The sequence below is a fragment of the Cucurbita pepo genome, chromosome 3 (assembly GCF_057944985.1).
Source record: "Cucurbita pepo subsp. pepo isolate OVF chromosome 3, ASM5794498v1, whole genome shotgun sequence".
In the NCBI taxonomy this organism is placed as follows: Eukaryota; Viridiplantae; Streptophyta; class Magnoliopsida; order Cucurbitales; family Cucurbitaceae; genus Cucurbita; species Cucurbita pepo.
In genome coordinates, this window is record NC_141800.1 from 3898904 (window position 1) to 3916347 (window position 17444).

The window sequence follows — 17444 nt, forward strand, 5'->3', positions numbered from 1 at the left end:
ACCCTGAAAGGGTGGACACCAGGCGGTGTGCCAGCGAGGATGTTGGGCCCCGAAGAGGGGTGGATTGGGGGGTCCTACATCGATTGGAGAAGGGAACGAGTGCCAACGAGGACGTTGAGCTCGAAGGGGGTGGATTGTGAGATCCTACATCGCTTGGAAAGGAGAACGAAACATTTTTTACAATGGTGTGGAAATCTCTCCCTTGCAGACACATTTTAAAAACCTTGAGGGAATCCCCGAAAGGGAAAGTCCAAGGAGGATAATATCTGCTCGTGGTGGGTTTGCATACACTCTTGTTGGGTTTGCTCTCATGTTCTCTAGTTGAACAACATTGATTGACTACTTGAACTTTGATACGTTTGGGTTCTCAGATTCAGATGCATGAAATGCTGAGGGAAGATGTTTGTTCTTTTTAGGTGCTTGATTCTCATGTCTTTACCTTGAAAGTCTGAGTATCAGTTGATGAATTTGAAACCCAAATTAGGTGGGGGTGGGGGGAGGCATTGCTTGAACAAAAGCAATTATTGTGTTGTGTTGGAACAACTATCAGGTTGGATCATCTTTTTATCTTACTAATGATAAGTTCAATCTCACATAATTGGCATTTTGTGTGAGATCTCACGACGGTTGGAGAGGGAAACGAAGCATTTCTTATAAGGTTGTGGAAACCTCTCCCTAGCCTCTCCCTAGCATATGTGTTTTAAAATTGTAAAGTTGACGACGATACGTAATGAGCCAAAGTAGACAATATCTGCTAGCTGTGGGTTTGGGCTGTTACAAATGGTATTAGAGCCAAATACTGGGTTGTCTACTAGCGAGGACGTTGAGCCTGGGTGGATGGATTGTGAGATCCTACACTGGTTGGAGAGGGAAACGAAACATTTCTTATAAGGGTGTGAAAGCCTCTCCCTAACAGACGCGTTTTAAAACTATAAGATTGATAGTGATACGTAACGTGCCCAAGTGAACAATATTTGCTAGTGATGGGCTTAAGATGTTACCATTGATATTAGAGCTAGACATTGGACAGTATGTCAGTGAGGACGTTGAGCCTCCAAGGGAAATGGATCGTGAGATCCTTCATCGGTTGGAGAGAGAAACAAAACATTCCTTATAAGGGTGTGGAAACGAAACCTCTCCCTAACATACGAGTTTTAAAATTGTGAGACTGACGGCGATACATAGCGGGCGAAAGAAAATAATATGTACTAGCGGTAGACTTGTGCTATTACCTGTTCTATTATAGAATGAAACTCAACACTTATTTTCTCGTGGTACTTGAAATGGTTAATGCAGATGAGAAGATGTTATTGTTTTGGGTAGTGTTTTGTTCGTAGATTGATGTCTAAGCTACGAGTTTTTCTACTACAAATCAAATTAAACCAACTCGATTGAAAATCATGGTGAAAAAATAGTAAGTAAAACTACTCCGCCAGACATTTTTTGTATTGAAGTTAGATATGCGAATTTTTATATTGTTAACTAAACAAAAGTTTAAGGACCTTAGCGGTTAATTACTCAAAATAGATTATATTGAAAGGCCGTGGTGTGAAGTCTTTTGACCAAAAATTATTTTCTTCACCTAAACGTGATCAGCTGTTGCTGGATCGGATCTGCCCAACGTGTAATTTTTACCACAAATCACTTTCAGCCGCTACTCCTCAAAGTGACTGTTAGTGTATCGTACTTGATACATAGCGTGTAATCCTTCCAATCAAAATCAATTTTGAAGGATTAAAAATATGCTTTTAAATAATTTTGGTCGAACTCCTGAGACATAAACATTCGAATAACTTAATGATTTAAATTAAACGAATAAAGAGATGGTTAGGATACAATGCTATACATGAAATTTTCAACTCAAAACATCTCTTTGTACGAGAATTAAAACGAAATTATTGGTTCCTATATCGCCGTATTTCCTGGTTCTTTTCTTTTAGTGCTTCGACCCAAATAGCTCAGTGGATAAGACGACTGAATTACAACTCACTCAAGAACGGGACGACAATGGTTTGCTGGCAAGTACCTTGGTCGAAGAACCCCTTTCGTTTGGAAGTTCTTTAGGTTTTTCAAGGATAGCGGGCCTAGTTAACCTAATATGAACCATTGTGAAAGTTAAACGTGTGGGAGGGAAAGGAGGTGAGCCCTTTATCAGTTTAGTCCGGAGCTAACCCGACCCATCTTCACCGACAGATGACAGTTAAGTTCGGCGCGCGCGGCCATGGCTTTGTTCAGAAGCGTCATACACAGAATCATTCAGTATTGCTAATTGACCGCACAACTTCCCTTCTTCCCCTCCTTTTCACGTTTCTTCTTCCATTTTCATCACGCTTTCTTCCTCTCCGCCCCCCCACGACGGAGTTCGGCGGTTTCCTCTTCTCTGTGCACTCCGGATTCCCTTCGGAGAGAAGTTACTCCGTCCTTGACTTCCCACCTCCGGTATATTCCTTCTCAATGCCACATTTCCTGTCTTGGATTGGAACTTGATCTCGACTGCGCTCATCTCCACTGACGGATCTTCCCGCAGGTAAACCTTCGCCCCCAACTCTTAGTTCTTGCTTTTTCTTTAATCTCTGTTCATTTTGTTTTGGATCAGGTTTACTTATTGTTCTTGGCTCCAATTTTTTTTTCTTTCCTTCTGTTTTGACTATTTGGATTTAGATCCATAGCTTTGGCTTGCGATCTTGATCAGAGCTTGACCCTTCTCATCCGTCGTTTCCTGCTTCTATCATCTTTCTATGTTGCCTGTTTCTTTTCCCCTCCCTTTGTCAACATTTTCAATTCTGCTTCATTTACATGCGAACATCGCCCAAATTACTCTCTCTAGGTCCGTTTTTGTTTCTGAATTTTCTGGGAATATTATGTTGCAGGGAGTATTATGTTCTGTAACTATTCCGTTCCATTTGGGAATCGATGTTCTGCTTTTTACTTAAACGAGTATTAAATGATGTTCGGAATTGAGCCATCTGCTCGAAATTTTAGGTTCTTCTAGTCCATTAACACGTACTCGAGATTCACCTTTTGAGCTTGTTCTTTGTTGCTTCGGAATTCACAACTCCTCGTGCTTAGTCTCTTGAGCAGTTGACAGTCTCACTTTTTGGTCATTTGATCATTTACTTCTGTGCTGCTTTCCAACGACAGGCTGGGACATTCAGCTGTGTGCTGATTCGCTTACACCTCTCTAACTTATGGGGGAGTGGGTTATTGGAGCTGTCATCAACCTCTTTGGCAGCATTGCCATCAACTTTGGAACGAACCTTCTTAAATTAGGCCATAACGAGGTTCGCAGAGATCTTTTCTTTCTCGTTTACTCTCAGTCTACACTGTCTAGCTGAGTACTCTTCACCTACTTGCTATTGTAGTTAGTAGAAAGAATTTCTTATCACTTTTCTTGAGGATGCAATACAGACATGTTATAAGAGCCTTAGTGGCAGGTGTAAATGTGTCATGCATCATAAAATGTATATGACTTCCTTCCTTTTAGAAAAAAGTATTTCACTTTTCAAAGTTGTAAATTCGTTCCCCTAACTGGTTTGGTAAGTAATAGCCCATCAAACTTCTGAGTTGCATAACTAGTTGGACTCAATTATCTTCATTCATCGATCACTTTTTATCAGAAGTGTGTTCCAGATAATAGCCAAGTCTTCTTTTTGACATTCGTCGTTTCATGCTGCAACGTTGTTATATGTACTGTGGTTATGAAGAAATTTACTCTTGCAGAGAGAGAAGCATTCTATGCTAGAAAATAATGGTTCTAATGGAAAGACTCCAATGAAGCCCATTATATACTTCCAGACTTGGAGAATTGGTAATTTTCTGGTGTTAAATTCCTTGTAGGCATTTACTTGTTATACTTTTTTTTGGAAGAAGACTACATTTGAAACATAATGCCTTAATTATAACTTACAAGCTTTCATGTACAGGTCTTACATTTTTCATTATTGGAAATTGCCTTAATTTTATTTCCTTCGGATATGCTGCCCAGGTTGGTAGAAAGTTACTTTATCCCATTTCACAATATGAACATATTCCTATTATAAGAACACCCCTTCCCTGTGAATTTTTAGTCTTTGCAATGTTTACTAGATGTTCTGCTCTCCATTGATCATGGATTGTTATATTTCCTGTTCTACTCTTTTCTAATTTTGCTTCCCTTCCCCCTTCTTTCCCACCCCTACCCTGCAGTCTCTTCTTGCGGCACTTGGATCTGTTCAATTTGTGTCCAATATTGCTTTTGCATACTTCGTCCTCCACAAGATGGTTACTGTTAAGTATGTATATATCTGTAGTCATACGTCTTTGGAACCACGAAGGCTCACATACATGTTTTCATCATCATTGTTTCTAATTTTAATGGTCAATGACTATTGCTTTTTTTGCAGGGTAATGGTTGCCACTGCTTTTATTGTTCTGGGAAACAGTTTTCTAGTTGCTTTTGGCAACCATCAGTCCCCTGGTAGATGCCATGCTTTTGATTTATTCATCTTTCAAGTTCCAGTGGCTTTTCCTTCTATATGAAATGTCAAGAATGTCTATTTGAGTTTATAATGAAGCTTCTATGATAAGGGGGACGGGAAATGATCATTTAAAAATATCTCAGAATACCAACTAATAAGATTTTTTCTTTTTTCTTTTTTAATACTGATAGACCATTGTTCGAACTTGGCCTTTATCATATAGTATACTTAGAAGATGATGACTCTAATCCCCATATTTTGCTCGGAACTTAACAACAAATTATAGGATCAGCTACCCGATATAACGAAACTTGCACTATGATGATGGTCCACTTTTGTTCTGCACTCTGTCTGGAAAAACAATAATTATGATTGCTTTCGCATTCAATGTTGGTTACAATTTCTGCTTACCATAATTTCTTCTGCAGTCGATGCCTTCTACTTTTCATGTTTTATGAATAAAATGATGAAATATTTTATCTTTTGACTGAATGAGTCGACTTTGATAGGTATTCCCACATTTCCTTTTGTTCAATGCCATCAATGCATTAAACATACCAAAATATACATACTACTAAGATGCGCTAAGCATATTTCTCTAAGCAACAATTCCTTTGACTTGATGTGAACCTAGTCTTTTGAGTGAATTTTCTGTGCCTTTGTACTGTGTGGTTTAGATCCTGATTCTATGGGGTGAAACTCAAGTGCCACAAAATTTAGTTGTACGGTGGCTTAACATAGAGAACTGGATGTTGCCCGTAACATTTTGTTTCACATTTAAGCCTAGAATCATTAACCAATATGTGTAGATTACTAACCAAAGAGGCATTCTTTCTGACCACTAAGGTTGGAAAAATGAAGGGGAAAAAAGCTCAAGAGCAGGGTGGTAGTGCAGAAAACATTGTAATGGATTATTTGATTTAATCTGCTTTTAAGTAATGAATGTTCATTTTTGGTTTTCTCTTTACAGTGTACACTCCAGAGCAGCTGGTGGAGAAATATGGAAATATCACTTTCCTTCTATACTGCGTAATTTTGATCTTGGTTGTTGCTTTACATCACTCAATCTATAGGTTAGAATTAAAATGGATTCTTTCCTTCGTACTTTCTATGAGGCTTTGTGTTGATAATACTATTCCCCATGGAACGAACATGCAGAAGGGGAGAACTGTTACTTTCTGTTTCTGGTCAAGATCTCAGACCGTATTGGCATATGCTACTGCCATTTTCCTATGCTATAGTTTCAGGTGCAATAGGCTCTTGCTCAGTCTTGTTTGCAAAATCTCTGTAAGTTCACCGATGTTTTGTCCTTTTTCCTGTATGTGCTGAACCCACATATATATATATATATATATATATATATATATATATATATATATATATATATATTTGCTCTCTTTTTGATACCAAGTTATCCGTTTTAGGTCAATACTGCTAAGATTGGCCATGTCTAGTGATTATCAGCTGCATAGTTGGTTTACATATTCCTTACTGCTTTTATTTCTCAGTACTGCAGGATTTTGGGTAAGGTCATAATTGGACTCTAATTTTCCCCTTTATTGCTTTCACATTATTAATTATTCTTTCTAGTGATGCAAATGTACATCATTTCCTTAACTCTATGCCCATTATGGATTTTTTTTTTTTTTCTTTTTATCTATTTCCACAGATGGCCAGGTTAAACGAAGGACTTTCCCTGTTTGATGCCATCCTTATTGTTCCCATGTTTCAGATAGCTTGGACTTTCTTCTCCATATGTACAGGTTTTATATACTTTAAAGAATTCCAGGTTTTTTCTCTTTCCTCTCTCTCTATGTGCGTGTTGGCGAGTGTGTGTGTACTGAAGAATGAATGACACTGGTTATGACCTACTGAATCTATTAAATAGTATGCTTATTCTTAGAAAAATGGTTCGCATTGCGTGGGATCAAACCTATATCATTTGTCTTATATCGTAAATGCAAGATTTCTATAGTATTTTGTGGGGTGAGACGAGATCTCTGTTTATCAGCTTCTTAACACCTAAAGAATGAGATTCATACTTCTTGTATGGCTCAACAAGTAACCAAGTTATGTTTATTTTTTCCCCTTTGCTTGCACAATAAATGACATGGACCATGTATTGGAAAATAGGTCCTGTTTTACTGTTTGTACAAAGCGGTAAAACAAGTGATAATTGTCTAAACATGCACTTTTTTTTACATTTGATTTCAAGGTTGCATGTTGCCTTTTGATACTCTCCATGCCTCAGCCCTCAAGTATGAATTCAATTTAGGTAGTAAGCTTACCTTTGTACTATCTTTAAACAGGTGCTTGATGCTTTGAGAACAACGATGTTCATATTGGGAATGATGTCTGTTTTCATAGGCATTTCTTTGCTAGCACCTGATGAGCCAAGAGGTATTTTAATTTAGGTTCGAAGTAATTTTGGGTTTATATTGCAAATCTGAGAGCTTGATTGGAACTTAAATTTCAGATGGTGAATTCAAAGATAATTCATCTTTTCTGTCTGAGACGTCCACTAGCTTCTCATCAGAAGAAGAGAGGTACATCAATTATTTTGTGTGTTTGTATGACATTAGTTTTTCAGAGAAGTCTTACCGATTTTGAGTTCAAAACCACTTCCTTCGGTTTGTAATGAAGATATCTGGTATTGTACCCTTTTTTTCTGGGGGGAATGTGAGTCCTAAATTGGAATTTCTCTGCAGCGAGCAGACAGAACTATTAAAAAGGTTTCTTCGTAGGGTTTAGTTTATAGAACACGTAAAGTATTGGACAATGAAAAATCTTTGATGGATGAAGTGATAACTTTCTGCCATTTTATCTGCAATTCCTTACCCATTTCTGTTGCATATGTTTCGTTTACAGACTAATTGTGTCATCCCAAGAATTAGAGACTAAGGACGCAAGATCATTTTCACAAGGATTCTTGTTAAAGATTACAGATGTAGTAGCCAAGGGGAAGGTATGGAGTCAACATTGGTGATTTGGAAAGCTTACTTGCTCGATGGTCAACATGTTCGAACAGTTTAACTATATGCTGTCTTATTCATTTTGCAGGCTGCTTTAGCACTTTCTCTGGGTTTTGGAGAAGATTCACTCAATGCATCTGCAGTACTGGTGATGCCTATGGTGTCATCAAGGATGACCGGCTTTAGAGGAACAGGGTTGGAGCGCTCAAAACTTTTCTCCATGAGGAAGTCTGACTGGAGTAAGATCTCGTTGGATGAAGATGCGAAGGTGCTCGACACAAGCATAGGTTTCTCCCAAAACCTTTGAGTAGGAGTAGTAAAAAGGGAAAATTTGGGTTGGAGTATTAAATCAATGCCTTTTCTTTATAGGTACAGTAGTTAGGAGTTAGGAGTTAGGAGTTATAATTCAATATACCAGTTACCAAGCATGTTCTTATATAGAATTATAAAAGACAATATTGTATATTATGATGAACAGTATTTTCTCATAAAGCAAGATATTATTTTTTCCCCTTCAGAGACGATTTTTAGACTCCCCTACCAAACTACTGTTTGGAAGAGCAATCCAAGTGTCGTAATGATGCCTTTCCTAACTCCTCAGAACCATGCCTTCTCTTTTAGAGGTCAAGATATATCAATACTGAAAGATAAAATAAATTGAAACCTTGGATACTTGGAGTAAGAAGAATCTGTAAGGATAGCATCTAAAACTTATAGTAATAATGTGATAGAGGCGGCATATGTAACAGAGTTTAGTTGGTTGTTTATGAATTGAACTTCTGCCAAGGTTCTTTAGGAGAGAAACTAGTTTGAAGAGCCCATCCTGAACTCAATTCTTCGTTCTGTCGAAAACAGAAGGAAATAATAATGAGGAAATAGGAGTTGTTGAAATTCTTGCACATCAAACCCGCGTCTCTTGCGCTGAAGTCTTCGTGATTTAAAGGACTAACGTGGTATAGAATCGTGATATGTGACCCATGCCCCCAACCCACGTACACAAATCGTCCCCAATAATGCTGTATAAAATATACATAGATAGAGAGATTACAGCTAATTGAAGCAGTGGCCTTTTAACGTATCAAGAATGAGGGGTCTCTTTGGTGGATCGCTTTAAGATGGATGGACTTATTGCAAGTCTTCCTGCTAGATAGGTGTCTCTTTGTCTGCTGGTTTTGGGTGTGTCTAATAGGATATGCATAAATGCATGTCTTTGAAGACGTTGTGGGTGAGATTTGTAAATACTTGGTCCTTGACTAGGGGAGTCATAGTTCAATCAAGTGAGACACTTGGTGAGTTGTAGTCCAACCAAACGAGATCAAAAGTCAGTAGGTGAGTTGTAACCCACGACGAGTAGATGATTGTTGCTTTAGATGAGATCGAAAGTAATTAGGTTTGTTTAGGTAGATAACTCAATTAGATGAGATGATAGGTGAGATATAACTCTAACCCTACCAAGTTAAACTAGAAATTCATTTTTAAATTATTATTTTTGGATGAAGAGCAGCCCACCTGATTAGTTGTGCAACTACTTTATTTTTTTTTAGTAACATGTGGAGGAGAGAAATTTAAACCTTTGACCTTTTGGTCGAAGATATATGTCTAAACTAGTTTAGCTATGCTCAGATTGGAAATCAACTTGATTAGTTGTTTGACCAAATCACGGAATAATTATTAGAGTAAACTTGGAAATTATGTTCGAGTTGCTAGAATAATGTACAGAAATGAGTTAGGCTCTCATATCGTTTTCTATTGAAATGGTGAGAGGGAGTTGGTGGAACTGAGAGGTGAAGGAATTGTTGAATTGAAGCTCCATTAAAACATGAGAAAACTATGTATAAACCCCATTAATGCAGTCACTTACAATAATTTAAGCTCCAGTAATTGCTTAAATTAGTTATATTGCAGTAGTTGCAGGCTTCGTTGCATCTTCAGCTGTTCATAGAACCTTCTGATGAACTCCTCAGCCTGATTATCCACTTGTCCACTTTCACAGGTAATATCATTTTCTTCCTCAGATGAATAGTTTGATATCCGTACGTTAAATGGGGTAACGAGTGGGCTTCCCTCCACCATTGCAGGACTCAAAGCATAGCTACAAGCATCAGTACAGGCCGCCTCGGCTTCTGGGTATGAATCTTCTTCCTCTTCTTTCTTTTCTTGTTGCTTTATCTCCACAGGAAGGTTGATACAGGGGAAGTAAGTCTGGTATTTGGTACTGCGCTTTGACATGTGGGAAAAAACAGGATTAATGGGAGTGTTGCTCCAAGGGAATTCATAGTCCTGTATGTCAAAACCGCCACGTGTCATATCTCTTCCACCGGAGTGGTGGTGGTGGTGATGGAACATGAAGTAATTGGTCATAGATTTTCTGAACACCTTCCCTCTCTTCACCATTAAATTCATGTCCATGATGAACCTTCTCTTTGAGATCAGACCCTTTCTTGCCATTAGGATAAGCGTCGCCTTAAGAACATTCCAAAGCCTCTTGACTCTTACAGAGGATTGGAGACCCATGATTGATTTTAATTGTGTTTTTCAGCTTCTGAGAATGGGATAGGATGGGTTTCTTTGTTCCTGCAAGGTTTGGCAGACCTCGCAGAGGCAAAGAAAACCCAACAAGAGGAGGAAACAACAGGGAGATGGGAAACACCAAACTCTGCCTTGGATTTTTATAGGAAAATGGAGGTTGTGGAAGGAAGCAACGCTCCTGTATTTGAATATTGAGATCCAACCACCGCTCCTAATCCAATTCCATGGTCATTTCGTTCTATATTTGTTTAATATGCTTTGAATTAGAAAAGAAGTGACTTTAGGACAAGTTTTGTGAGGCCTTTTCATGGGAAAAGAGCAAGCAATTGTTTGGAAGTTGCTGCTGTGTATGCAAAAAGAAAGAATACTACCTTTTCCAACGGTACTTAACATTTGCTCAATTATTAGGCCACCAACCTACTTTTTGGACTTGGTCCAACTCCATCATTGTGTTTATAAAGTTTCTCTTGATACCTTTGATACCTTTGAGCGTTTAAGATGAATCTTAAGTCATCCATCTGAGTCGTTGTTTCAGGGGAATTTTGTAGGATTACAGTGATTCGTAGAGTAATAGTTAGATGGTAGTTGAGTTACTGTCAAGTTGTCAAATGGAGACTTGTCTCTTGCTATTATAAAAAAATATCCTATTTATCACGCAAGTAGAGGAAATGGGAAAACAATTTGTTTATGGAACCAAGTCGCTTGTCACACCCTGGAAATGGGTTCGCCCGAAGCATTGGATCATTCTTACCCATGACTTACATGTAACACTAGTGCCACAAAGGTTTTTGGCGGTCTTAGTGTTGCATACCACGATAGGAATTTCGACTGGGGTGAAATCGTAACAAGGTAGCCGTAGGGGAACCTGTGGTTGGATAAAAGAAAAAAGAAACTTTAAAAAGAACATAAAGAAGTAAGTTTGTCACGTGGTACTATATAATTGGACCACGCGGTTGAGTTGCAAAAAATGGTTGAAGCTCAACTAGCACCCAACCATTACTTGGTGCATAATTTTTTTCTCAGCATTTAACACGTTATTGGATGATATCTTATTTTATTTTATAGACTCCACACCATAAATAGAGATACGGAAGGAATTTTTTCATATTGCCGTAGTATCCAAAAGTTATCCATGGGCTCGAATCATCTACAAAATGTTATGGTCTTGACTATTATATCAATCGATCACGAGGTAGATCCCGCCCATTGAGATTTTGGCTATACAAGATGTTCTCCAAGTGAGCTTTTGAAGTAACAATTATTCTATGTTGGTCTCAAAGTCGGTCAATAAGGGCTATGAAACTCATAAAATGTTGTAGAAAAAGTAGGTTTAAGTCACACCTAATTAGAATTTAATATCCTAAATTTAAATAATTATTATTTTTTGTTAAATTACCAACTTAGCCCCTATACTTTTATGTTCATAGGTTTAAATTTTAAAAATGTTAAATAATTTTATGACTTTTTAATTTTGAATTTAATGGATCTTTTTCAAATTAATTAAATCTATTAGAGATCAAATTAAAATTTGACTAATAGGAAATTGAGCTTTTAATTTTGTGGTCAATCTTCGAGCATAGTTCAACGAATAAGGAGTCTATCGACAATTATTTAATTAAAAAAAAGATAAATTTTTAATTTTATGTTCAATAAAATAAATTTTAAAATGTTGAATATGTGAGATCCAAGATCAAAAAATTTAATGACTTGTTCTAAATTTGTTTAAAGTGGGGATTTAATTCTAGAATTAAAACTTTTAATAAAATTTATGAATGTTGACCAAATTATTTCATGGTTAATTATATTTTTTTAAGTTGTCAAATAGTCGAAATTATTGCTCATGAATGTCAAATATATTTATTAGTTGAAAATTTCCATTTTTCCAGTCTTCTATTAAAAAAATATAATAAAAAATATAATAATATTTTATAAATAAAAATATTATAGAACTTTCTACCAATATAATTTATACAAATTTAAATTTAAATACTACAACGTTGTGTCAACACTTAAAATTAAAAATATATATATATATATATATATATATATATATATATATATATATATATATATATATATATATTTACTAAGTAAAAAATAATAATAATAAATAAATAAAATGAATAAAAGAGAAGAATAAAAATAAAAAATATGGCGCCAAATCGTAAAGATTTGATTAGGAAGTTTGGTGGAAGAAGGTGTTGAAGTGGGACCCACGCTCATCTGCGGCCATTGACTGTTACTTCCGGAGAAGGAGAAGCCGCGAAAGCTACAGGCTGTGGGGGTCTGGGTCTACGAGGCGTTCCATTGAAGCCCCCCATTTCTTTCCATCCCGCCAATTCTTAACCCCTTCCCTGAAACATCCTAATCCCGTTCCACCTCAAACCATCCTCCACACCATCCCCGAAGTCAAATCGGACGCAGTTGCAGGTATAATTGATCTGTTCCTTACTTTTTACCCGCAGATTTCAGGTATGAATCGCCTGGTTCTTCCATATCCCTGCCTTTTTTTATCTGTTTGAATTCTTCCTTGTTGTTCCTTTCTTTTAGTTTCTTCTTCAATCCTGGTTGCAATAATATGCCCAACCATGGAAGATACACCATGCGCCTTTTACATGATTTGATTGTGTACTTCTAATTCGATAAATGTCTGTCTATGCGGTGGTGTTCTTCATTTGATTTTGCAGGATTTCCCATATTATGATTTTGTCTCCTCTGATAAATATAGCACTTTCATTGTCATGTCATGTTTGTTCTTGATCTACCATGTATTTTTCTCACTCCTCGAATAGTTTGAGCTCCAACTACACATTCGTGGAACAGGCGTTATTTTTATTATTATTATTTTTTTTTAATGTTTCTGCAGCATGATAGCATGACTTTTTCTTGAATGTAATGGTGAGTTATTGCTAAGTGGCAGTATGAGGCCGGGAACTCTGAGCGTTGGAGAATGTTCGAGTTCTACTTCATTGAGCTCTCATCAAGACATTGACGATGATCGCATGATTGCTGTTGCATTAACGGAAGAGTACGCTAAGCTAGACGGTGGTGTTGCCAGACGCCTCTCCAACCTTGCCCCTATTGCTGTATGTATCTTTGCTCTTTTCCTTTTGTTCTAGCTTAGTTTTTTTTGTTTTGTTTTGTTTTTTCTTTTCATAATTTTCAAGCCACCGCTTTACCCTTCAAAGAGATTATTAGTTATCACTTCTCATATGAAAATATGAAAGTGTTCTCTCTTTTTAGGACGTTGTCCTGAAACTTTATTCGAATAGAATGTTCTGAAATGCTTGATTTATTGGTTTTCTGATTGTTCTCCTCATATCTTGGCTTATGAACAATAGTTGATCCATCTTTTGAAAAAAGATATTACCTGAACTCATATGTTAAACTTCACTCTTTGTGGTATTCCAGCATACTCCAAGGGTAAATTTGTACATCCCCACCCAAAGTGATGCGAGTTTGGAGTATCATAGGCTTCTTCAGAGGTACGTATCCCTCATTTTCTAAAGTAAAAGATAGCTGGGGCTTGGTCAACAGATCTATATGTATGAAAAATACCACCTTTTCTCTCTGTAGAATAATGATGAAATTTAGCATAAAGAACAGCTGTTAAAGATTTTTTACAAGCGACACATACACACTCCCTATCTAGAGAGAGAGAGAGAGAGAGAGAGAGAGAGAGATGCACATTCATGAGCAAGCATTGGTGGATTGAAAATTACTTCCAGGGAGTTGAAACGGTGCATAAATTCTCAAGTTTACTAGGTGGGTAATTTTGTAATCATGATCCGGTTGAAGGTCACAAAACCATTATGTCCAATTGATGACCTTATTGTTACTACTATTATGTTATATTCTTTATCGTGATTTAGGCTGTCTTAAAGGGATGTCATCTTCTGTGCCATAGCTAGTTCCTTGATTGAGGAATAGTTCAAACAAATCTAAAATTTTCATCACAAAAATTAACAAATATAATAGCAAGTCATCACGATTCCTAACTTCACCAACTTAAGGCCATTTGAGACAGCTTATTAGCCTACAGTCCAGTTTGAGCCATCCAAATCCTACCCTATATTCTTTCAGGGTGCATTTCGATTCTGTATCTCCCTTTACAACATGAACGAAGTTCATTATGGGTTTTCTTTCTTACTTAATTTCAGTCCTCTTATTCAGTTGCTCCTGCAACTTCAATTTAATCCATGCCTCTAAGTTCTTAAATTATGCTTTGGATAAAAGCTTAGCTTTTCAAAATGAATATGGCATCATAGGAATAATCCAAAAAGTAGCTATTGTGTTTTTCCCCCCTTGGATTTTAATTTTTATTACTGTGATAATATCTAAAGCCCAATAAGGATCGCCTGTTTTTGCATTGCATCCATGTGTTGTCAAGAGGGAATTCATGAAAATTACTCAGGATAGAAACTGATGGTTGTATAAGTCTATGTTTAATGCCATTAAAATTTACAATCTCCCTAGGCTTCTCTTCTCTCTCCTACCACCTGTGATGAAGTAGTTTTCATCTCATTGTGTTTCAGGCTAAATGTCTATGGTTTGCATGAAGTGAAGGTTTCTGGAGATGGAAATTGTCAGGCATGTTGATTTTTTAAATAAGAAGTAGAAGCTTCGGTTTTATCTACAATTTACCTATAGTTTCTTCTTATTTGGCAGTTTCGAGCACTTTCAGATCAGCTGTACAAATCACCTGAGTATCACAAGCACGTGCGGAAAGACATTGTAAAGCAGGTAGACTGTCATATCTCGAGGTGCTTGAACTAGGGAGAATAGTGGCTCCTTTTCATTTGGGATGAAAAGCTGAGCTTTTGTGTAAGGCAATTGAAAGAGAAAGTAGTAGGGAAGGTTTATGTAGCATGTAGCCACGGTAGTTGGGAATGGGATTGGTAAATTTTCACATATATTTGGTTTTAGAATCTGCAACTTTGGTTTTTATTTTGTCAGATCAGAGGTGTTCTCTTATACGAATTTTAATCAATATGTATAAATTAGATCTACCTGTTAGACTTGCTAGTAGTGACTGGTAATGTCTTACTCATGTTTTGGTGTCAAATTGAAGTGAATAGAGTTTTCGAGTAAGGGTGAATATATTGCTTGTGTATTACTCACCTGGGTTTATTTTCATGTTCCAGCTAAAGGACTACCGTTCTCAATATGAAGGTTACGTTCCAATGAAGTTCAGTCGTTATTACAAGAAAATGGCGAAGTATGTGAAATTGTTCAAGATCATGCTGTCTCTTTCTCTCTTATTGAATCGATGGTCATCTGTGGATTAACTGATGTTAAACATGTTCTTGAGGAAAAGGTTTCATATTTTTATTTCTTAATATATGGTGCAGATCTGGTGAATGGGGGGACCATGTTACCCTACAAGCAGCAGCTGATAAGGTACATCATATGGCAACCTTAAATGTCACCTTTGTATTTGCTACCTTATTGATTGAGTGTTGTATGGCATTATCAATTTAAGATTTTGTATAAAATACGCCCAAAGGAGTATGAGCAGCAAGTTGTCATATCCTTGGAAATGTAAGCAATGGAAGAAAACTGCTGAGACACTGGATTACAGTATTTGCTACCTTACTGAAGTCAGACTCTTGGATTAGGTGTTTTTCCAACTATCATTTGAACTTGGAGTTTAAAATAAACTAGAGAGTGGAAGAGATGGGTGACAGTACGTCAATGAAAGAACAACTATTTCAAAGAATTTGTTTATCCTGTTCCATGAGTGAATTATATTCCAAAAAATCTGGAACCTTTTCCATTAGAGCATTTACCTGCCTTCTCTGTTTGTTCCTTGATCTTGCTGCTTGATTTTGTGCAGTTTGCTGCAAAGATTTGCCTCCTTACGTCATTTAGAGATACTTGTTTCATTGAAATTGTTCCACAATCTCAGACTCCTAAGCGTGGTAAGTTAAGAAGCATGGATATGGATACAAGACATAAATATGATACGGACGTAGAGACATGTCATTTTATATGGATAAGATATGTTTATTAAAAAATATATATCATTTTTATGCCCGATGAATTTGAAGTCAACAAGTTTATGCCCTTATATACTTAAAAAAATGAGTGTGATATGTTTTGGCTTAAAATTTATTACTTTTATCTCTTTATTGTCTTAACAAGTGTCTTATGCATGTCTAATACATACAAGGCTTGTTTTAACTTTATAAAACTAGTGTATGACATGTGTCTATTGTGCTAACAAGTTTTCAAGTGTCTGACATGTGTCGGACGCGGAGACACGAAAATGCTTTCAAAGTGTTTGTGCTTCTTAAGTCGTAAGATAGTAGATAATTCTTGAAATTGTCATGTCATGATTTTTCATAGTGGAACTAGATTTACTTTATTATGAAATATATTACAAAAGGGGTGGAAAGCCAAACCCCTGGCTGAGGAAGATTACAAGATGTTTCGATGTAATGTAGAAACATAATCATGAGAAACTGAATTGGCAGTTGAATATAGTTTTATATTTTAAAATACACTAAAAGGCCTTTCCAAAACCTTCATAAATCCAAATTTTATTATTCATTTTCCTCGAGGGTTTTAGCTATGAAATATGGAAGTGATAATTTGTGCTGCTTAGATTAAAATAATTTTTTACCGCAAGTTTAAGGTGGAACCTGTGATAATAAAATATCTTGCAAGATCTTTGATGTTGATGAAATTCAATAGAAGCATTAACTACATAAGACGGGTCTTTTTATCAGGGCTGTCTTCAAACGAACATATAATTGTGATATACATTTCCTCTGTACCTCAGTTTCTCAATATGTAGAAACGTTTTGAATGTCGACACTGTTGCATTTACACACCAAATGCTTTGCTGTAGTTTTGGAATACTAGGGTTCTTACAGCTCCTTTACCTTTGCAATAATGCAGAGCTCTGGTTAAGTTTCTGGTCTGAGGTTCACTACAATTCACTTTATGAAATTCAAGGTTTGGTTATACTGCAAAATCCATTTTCTGGTTCTCAGAGTAGCAAGGTTTAATTGGAGTGAATGTGTTTATATGGGAATCTTGGTTTTTAATGGTGATAATGTGTTTGTCTTTCTTGCAGATGTTCCAGTTCAACAAAAACCAGGAAAAAAACATTGGTTGTTCTAGTTAAACAGATTGCTGTGAGTATAGATAGCATCCTAGATATGTGAGTACTACACTACAAAGTTCTTGTTCTTTTTTTCGAACAAAAAAAAAGAAAGGAAAACCATATGATTGATCTTTATATATATAGTTTTATGTAAATAGTTCGTTATACATACATTGCCTTGTATTAGTGCACTTATAGATTCAATGAACTCTATGATAGAATTATAGTCACATTATGAACTCAAAAGCTCTGGTGCACCTGTCCTAGTAGCATAACTGAATTCAGTTTAGCATATCCTACACCTACAGAGCAAGAAATAATTCATTTGTATTCATGAAATATCAAATTGACTTGACTCTTGGAACTTTGTGACTC

General features: G+C 36.5%; 3 protein-coding genes across 9 annotated transcripts; 2 read left to right on the forward strand and 1 right to left on the reverse strand.

Moving 5' to 3' along the window:
• Positions 1-2112: 2112 nt before the first annotated feature.
• Positions 2113-7946, forward strand: LOC111791662 (putative magnesium transporter NIPA8). 3 transcript variants are annotated; one of them, XM_023673096.2, is made up of 14 exons: positions 2113-2527; positions 3142-3281; positions 3721-3808; positions 3924-3985; positions 4186-4271; positions 4383-4456; positions 5428-5530; positions 5616-5744; positions 5882-5981; positions 6127-6246; positions 6767-6857; positions 6934-7003; positions 7326-7422; positions 7518-7946. In XM_023673096.2, exons 2-14 carry the CDS (start codon positions 3189-3191, stop codon positions 7734-7736), a joined length of 1332 nt encoding a protein of 443 aa, XP_023528864.2. In that variant the 5' UTR covers positions 2113-2527; positions 3142-3188; the 3' UTR covers positions 7737-7946. The 3 variants fall into 3 exon arrangements, with proteins under 3 accessions (XP_023528864.2, XP_023528865.2, XP_086978435.1); XM_023673097.2 differs by lacking the exon at positions 3142-3281; XM_087122309.1 differs by lacking the exons at positions 3721-3808; positions 3924-3985.
• Positions 7947-9214: 1268 nt separating this feature from the next.
• On the reverse strand, positions 9215-10397 carry LOC111791773 (uncharacterized). Its single transcript, XM_023673244.2, has one exon. It carries the CDS (start codon positions 9941-9943, stop codon positions 9320-9322), a length of 624 nt encoding a protein of 207 aa, XP_023529012.2. The 5' UTR covers positions 9944-10397; the 3' UTR covers positions 9215-9319.
• Positions 10398-12131: 1734 nt separating this feature from the next.
• On the forward strand, positions 12132-17315 carry LOC111791269 (OVARIAN TUMOR DOMAIN-containing deubiquitinating enzyme 12). 5 transcript variants are annotated; one of them, XM_087122048.1, is made up of 10 exons: positions 12132-12430; positions 12873-13044; positions 13370-13443; positions 14494-14548; positions 14609-14701; positions 15103-15176; positions 15310-15358; positions 15795-15879; positions 16862-16918; positions 17040-17315. In XM_087122048.1, the coding sequence occupies exons 2-10, from the start codon at positions 12880-12882 to the stop codon at positions 17084-17086; spliced, it is 699 nt and encodes a 232-aa protein (XP_086978174.1). In that variant the 5' UTR covers positions 12132-12430; positions 12873-12879; the 3' UTR covers positions 17087-17315. The 5 variants fall into 5 exon arrangements, with proteins under 5 accessions (XP_086978174.1, XP_086978172.1, XP_086978175.1 ...); XM_087122046.1 differs by having other exon boundaries at positions 12879-13044; XM_087122049.1 differs by having other exon boundaries at positions 12132-12388.
• The last annotated feature ends 129 nt before the right edge of the window (positions 17316-17444 follow it).

Excerpts from the sequence above, each read along its gene's own strand:
- LOC111791662 (XM_023673096.2), top strand. The coding sequence starts at position 3,189 with ATGGGGGAGTGGGTTATTGGAGCTGTCATCAACCTCTTTGGCAGCATT. Across the intron at positions 6,247-6,766 it reads TATACTTTAAAGAATTCCAG|GTGCTTGATGCTTTGAGAAC; the intron begins GTTTTTTCTCTT and ends ATCTTTAAACAG. Across the intron at positions 6,858-6,933 it reads AGCACCTGATGAGCCAAGAG|ATGGTGAATTCAAAGATAAT; the intron begins GTATTTTAATTT and ends CTTAAATTTCAG.
- LOC111791773 (XM_023673244.2), bottom strand. The coding sequence starts at position 9,943 with ATGGGTCTCCAATCCTCTGTAAGAGTCAAGAGGCTTTGGAATGTTCTT.
- LOC111791269 (XM_087122048.1), top strand. The coding sequence starts at position 12,880 with ATGAGGCCGGGAACTCTGAGCGTTGGAGAATGTTCGAGTTCTACTTCA. Across the intron at positions 13,444-14,493 it reads TATCATAGGCTTCTTCAGAG|GCTAAATGTCTATGGTTTGC; the intron begins GTACGTATCCCT and ends ATTGTGTTTCAG. Across the intron at positions 16,919-17,039 it reads TTCACTTTATGAAATTCAAG|ATGTTCCAGTTCAACAAAAA; the intron begins GTTTGGTTATAC and ends TCTTTCTTGCAG.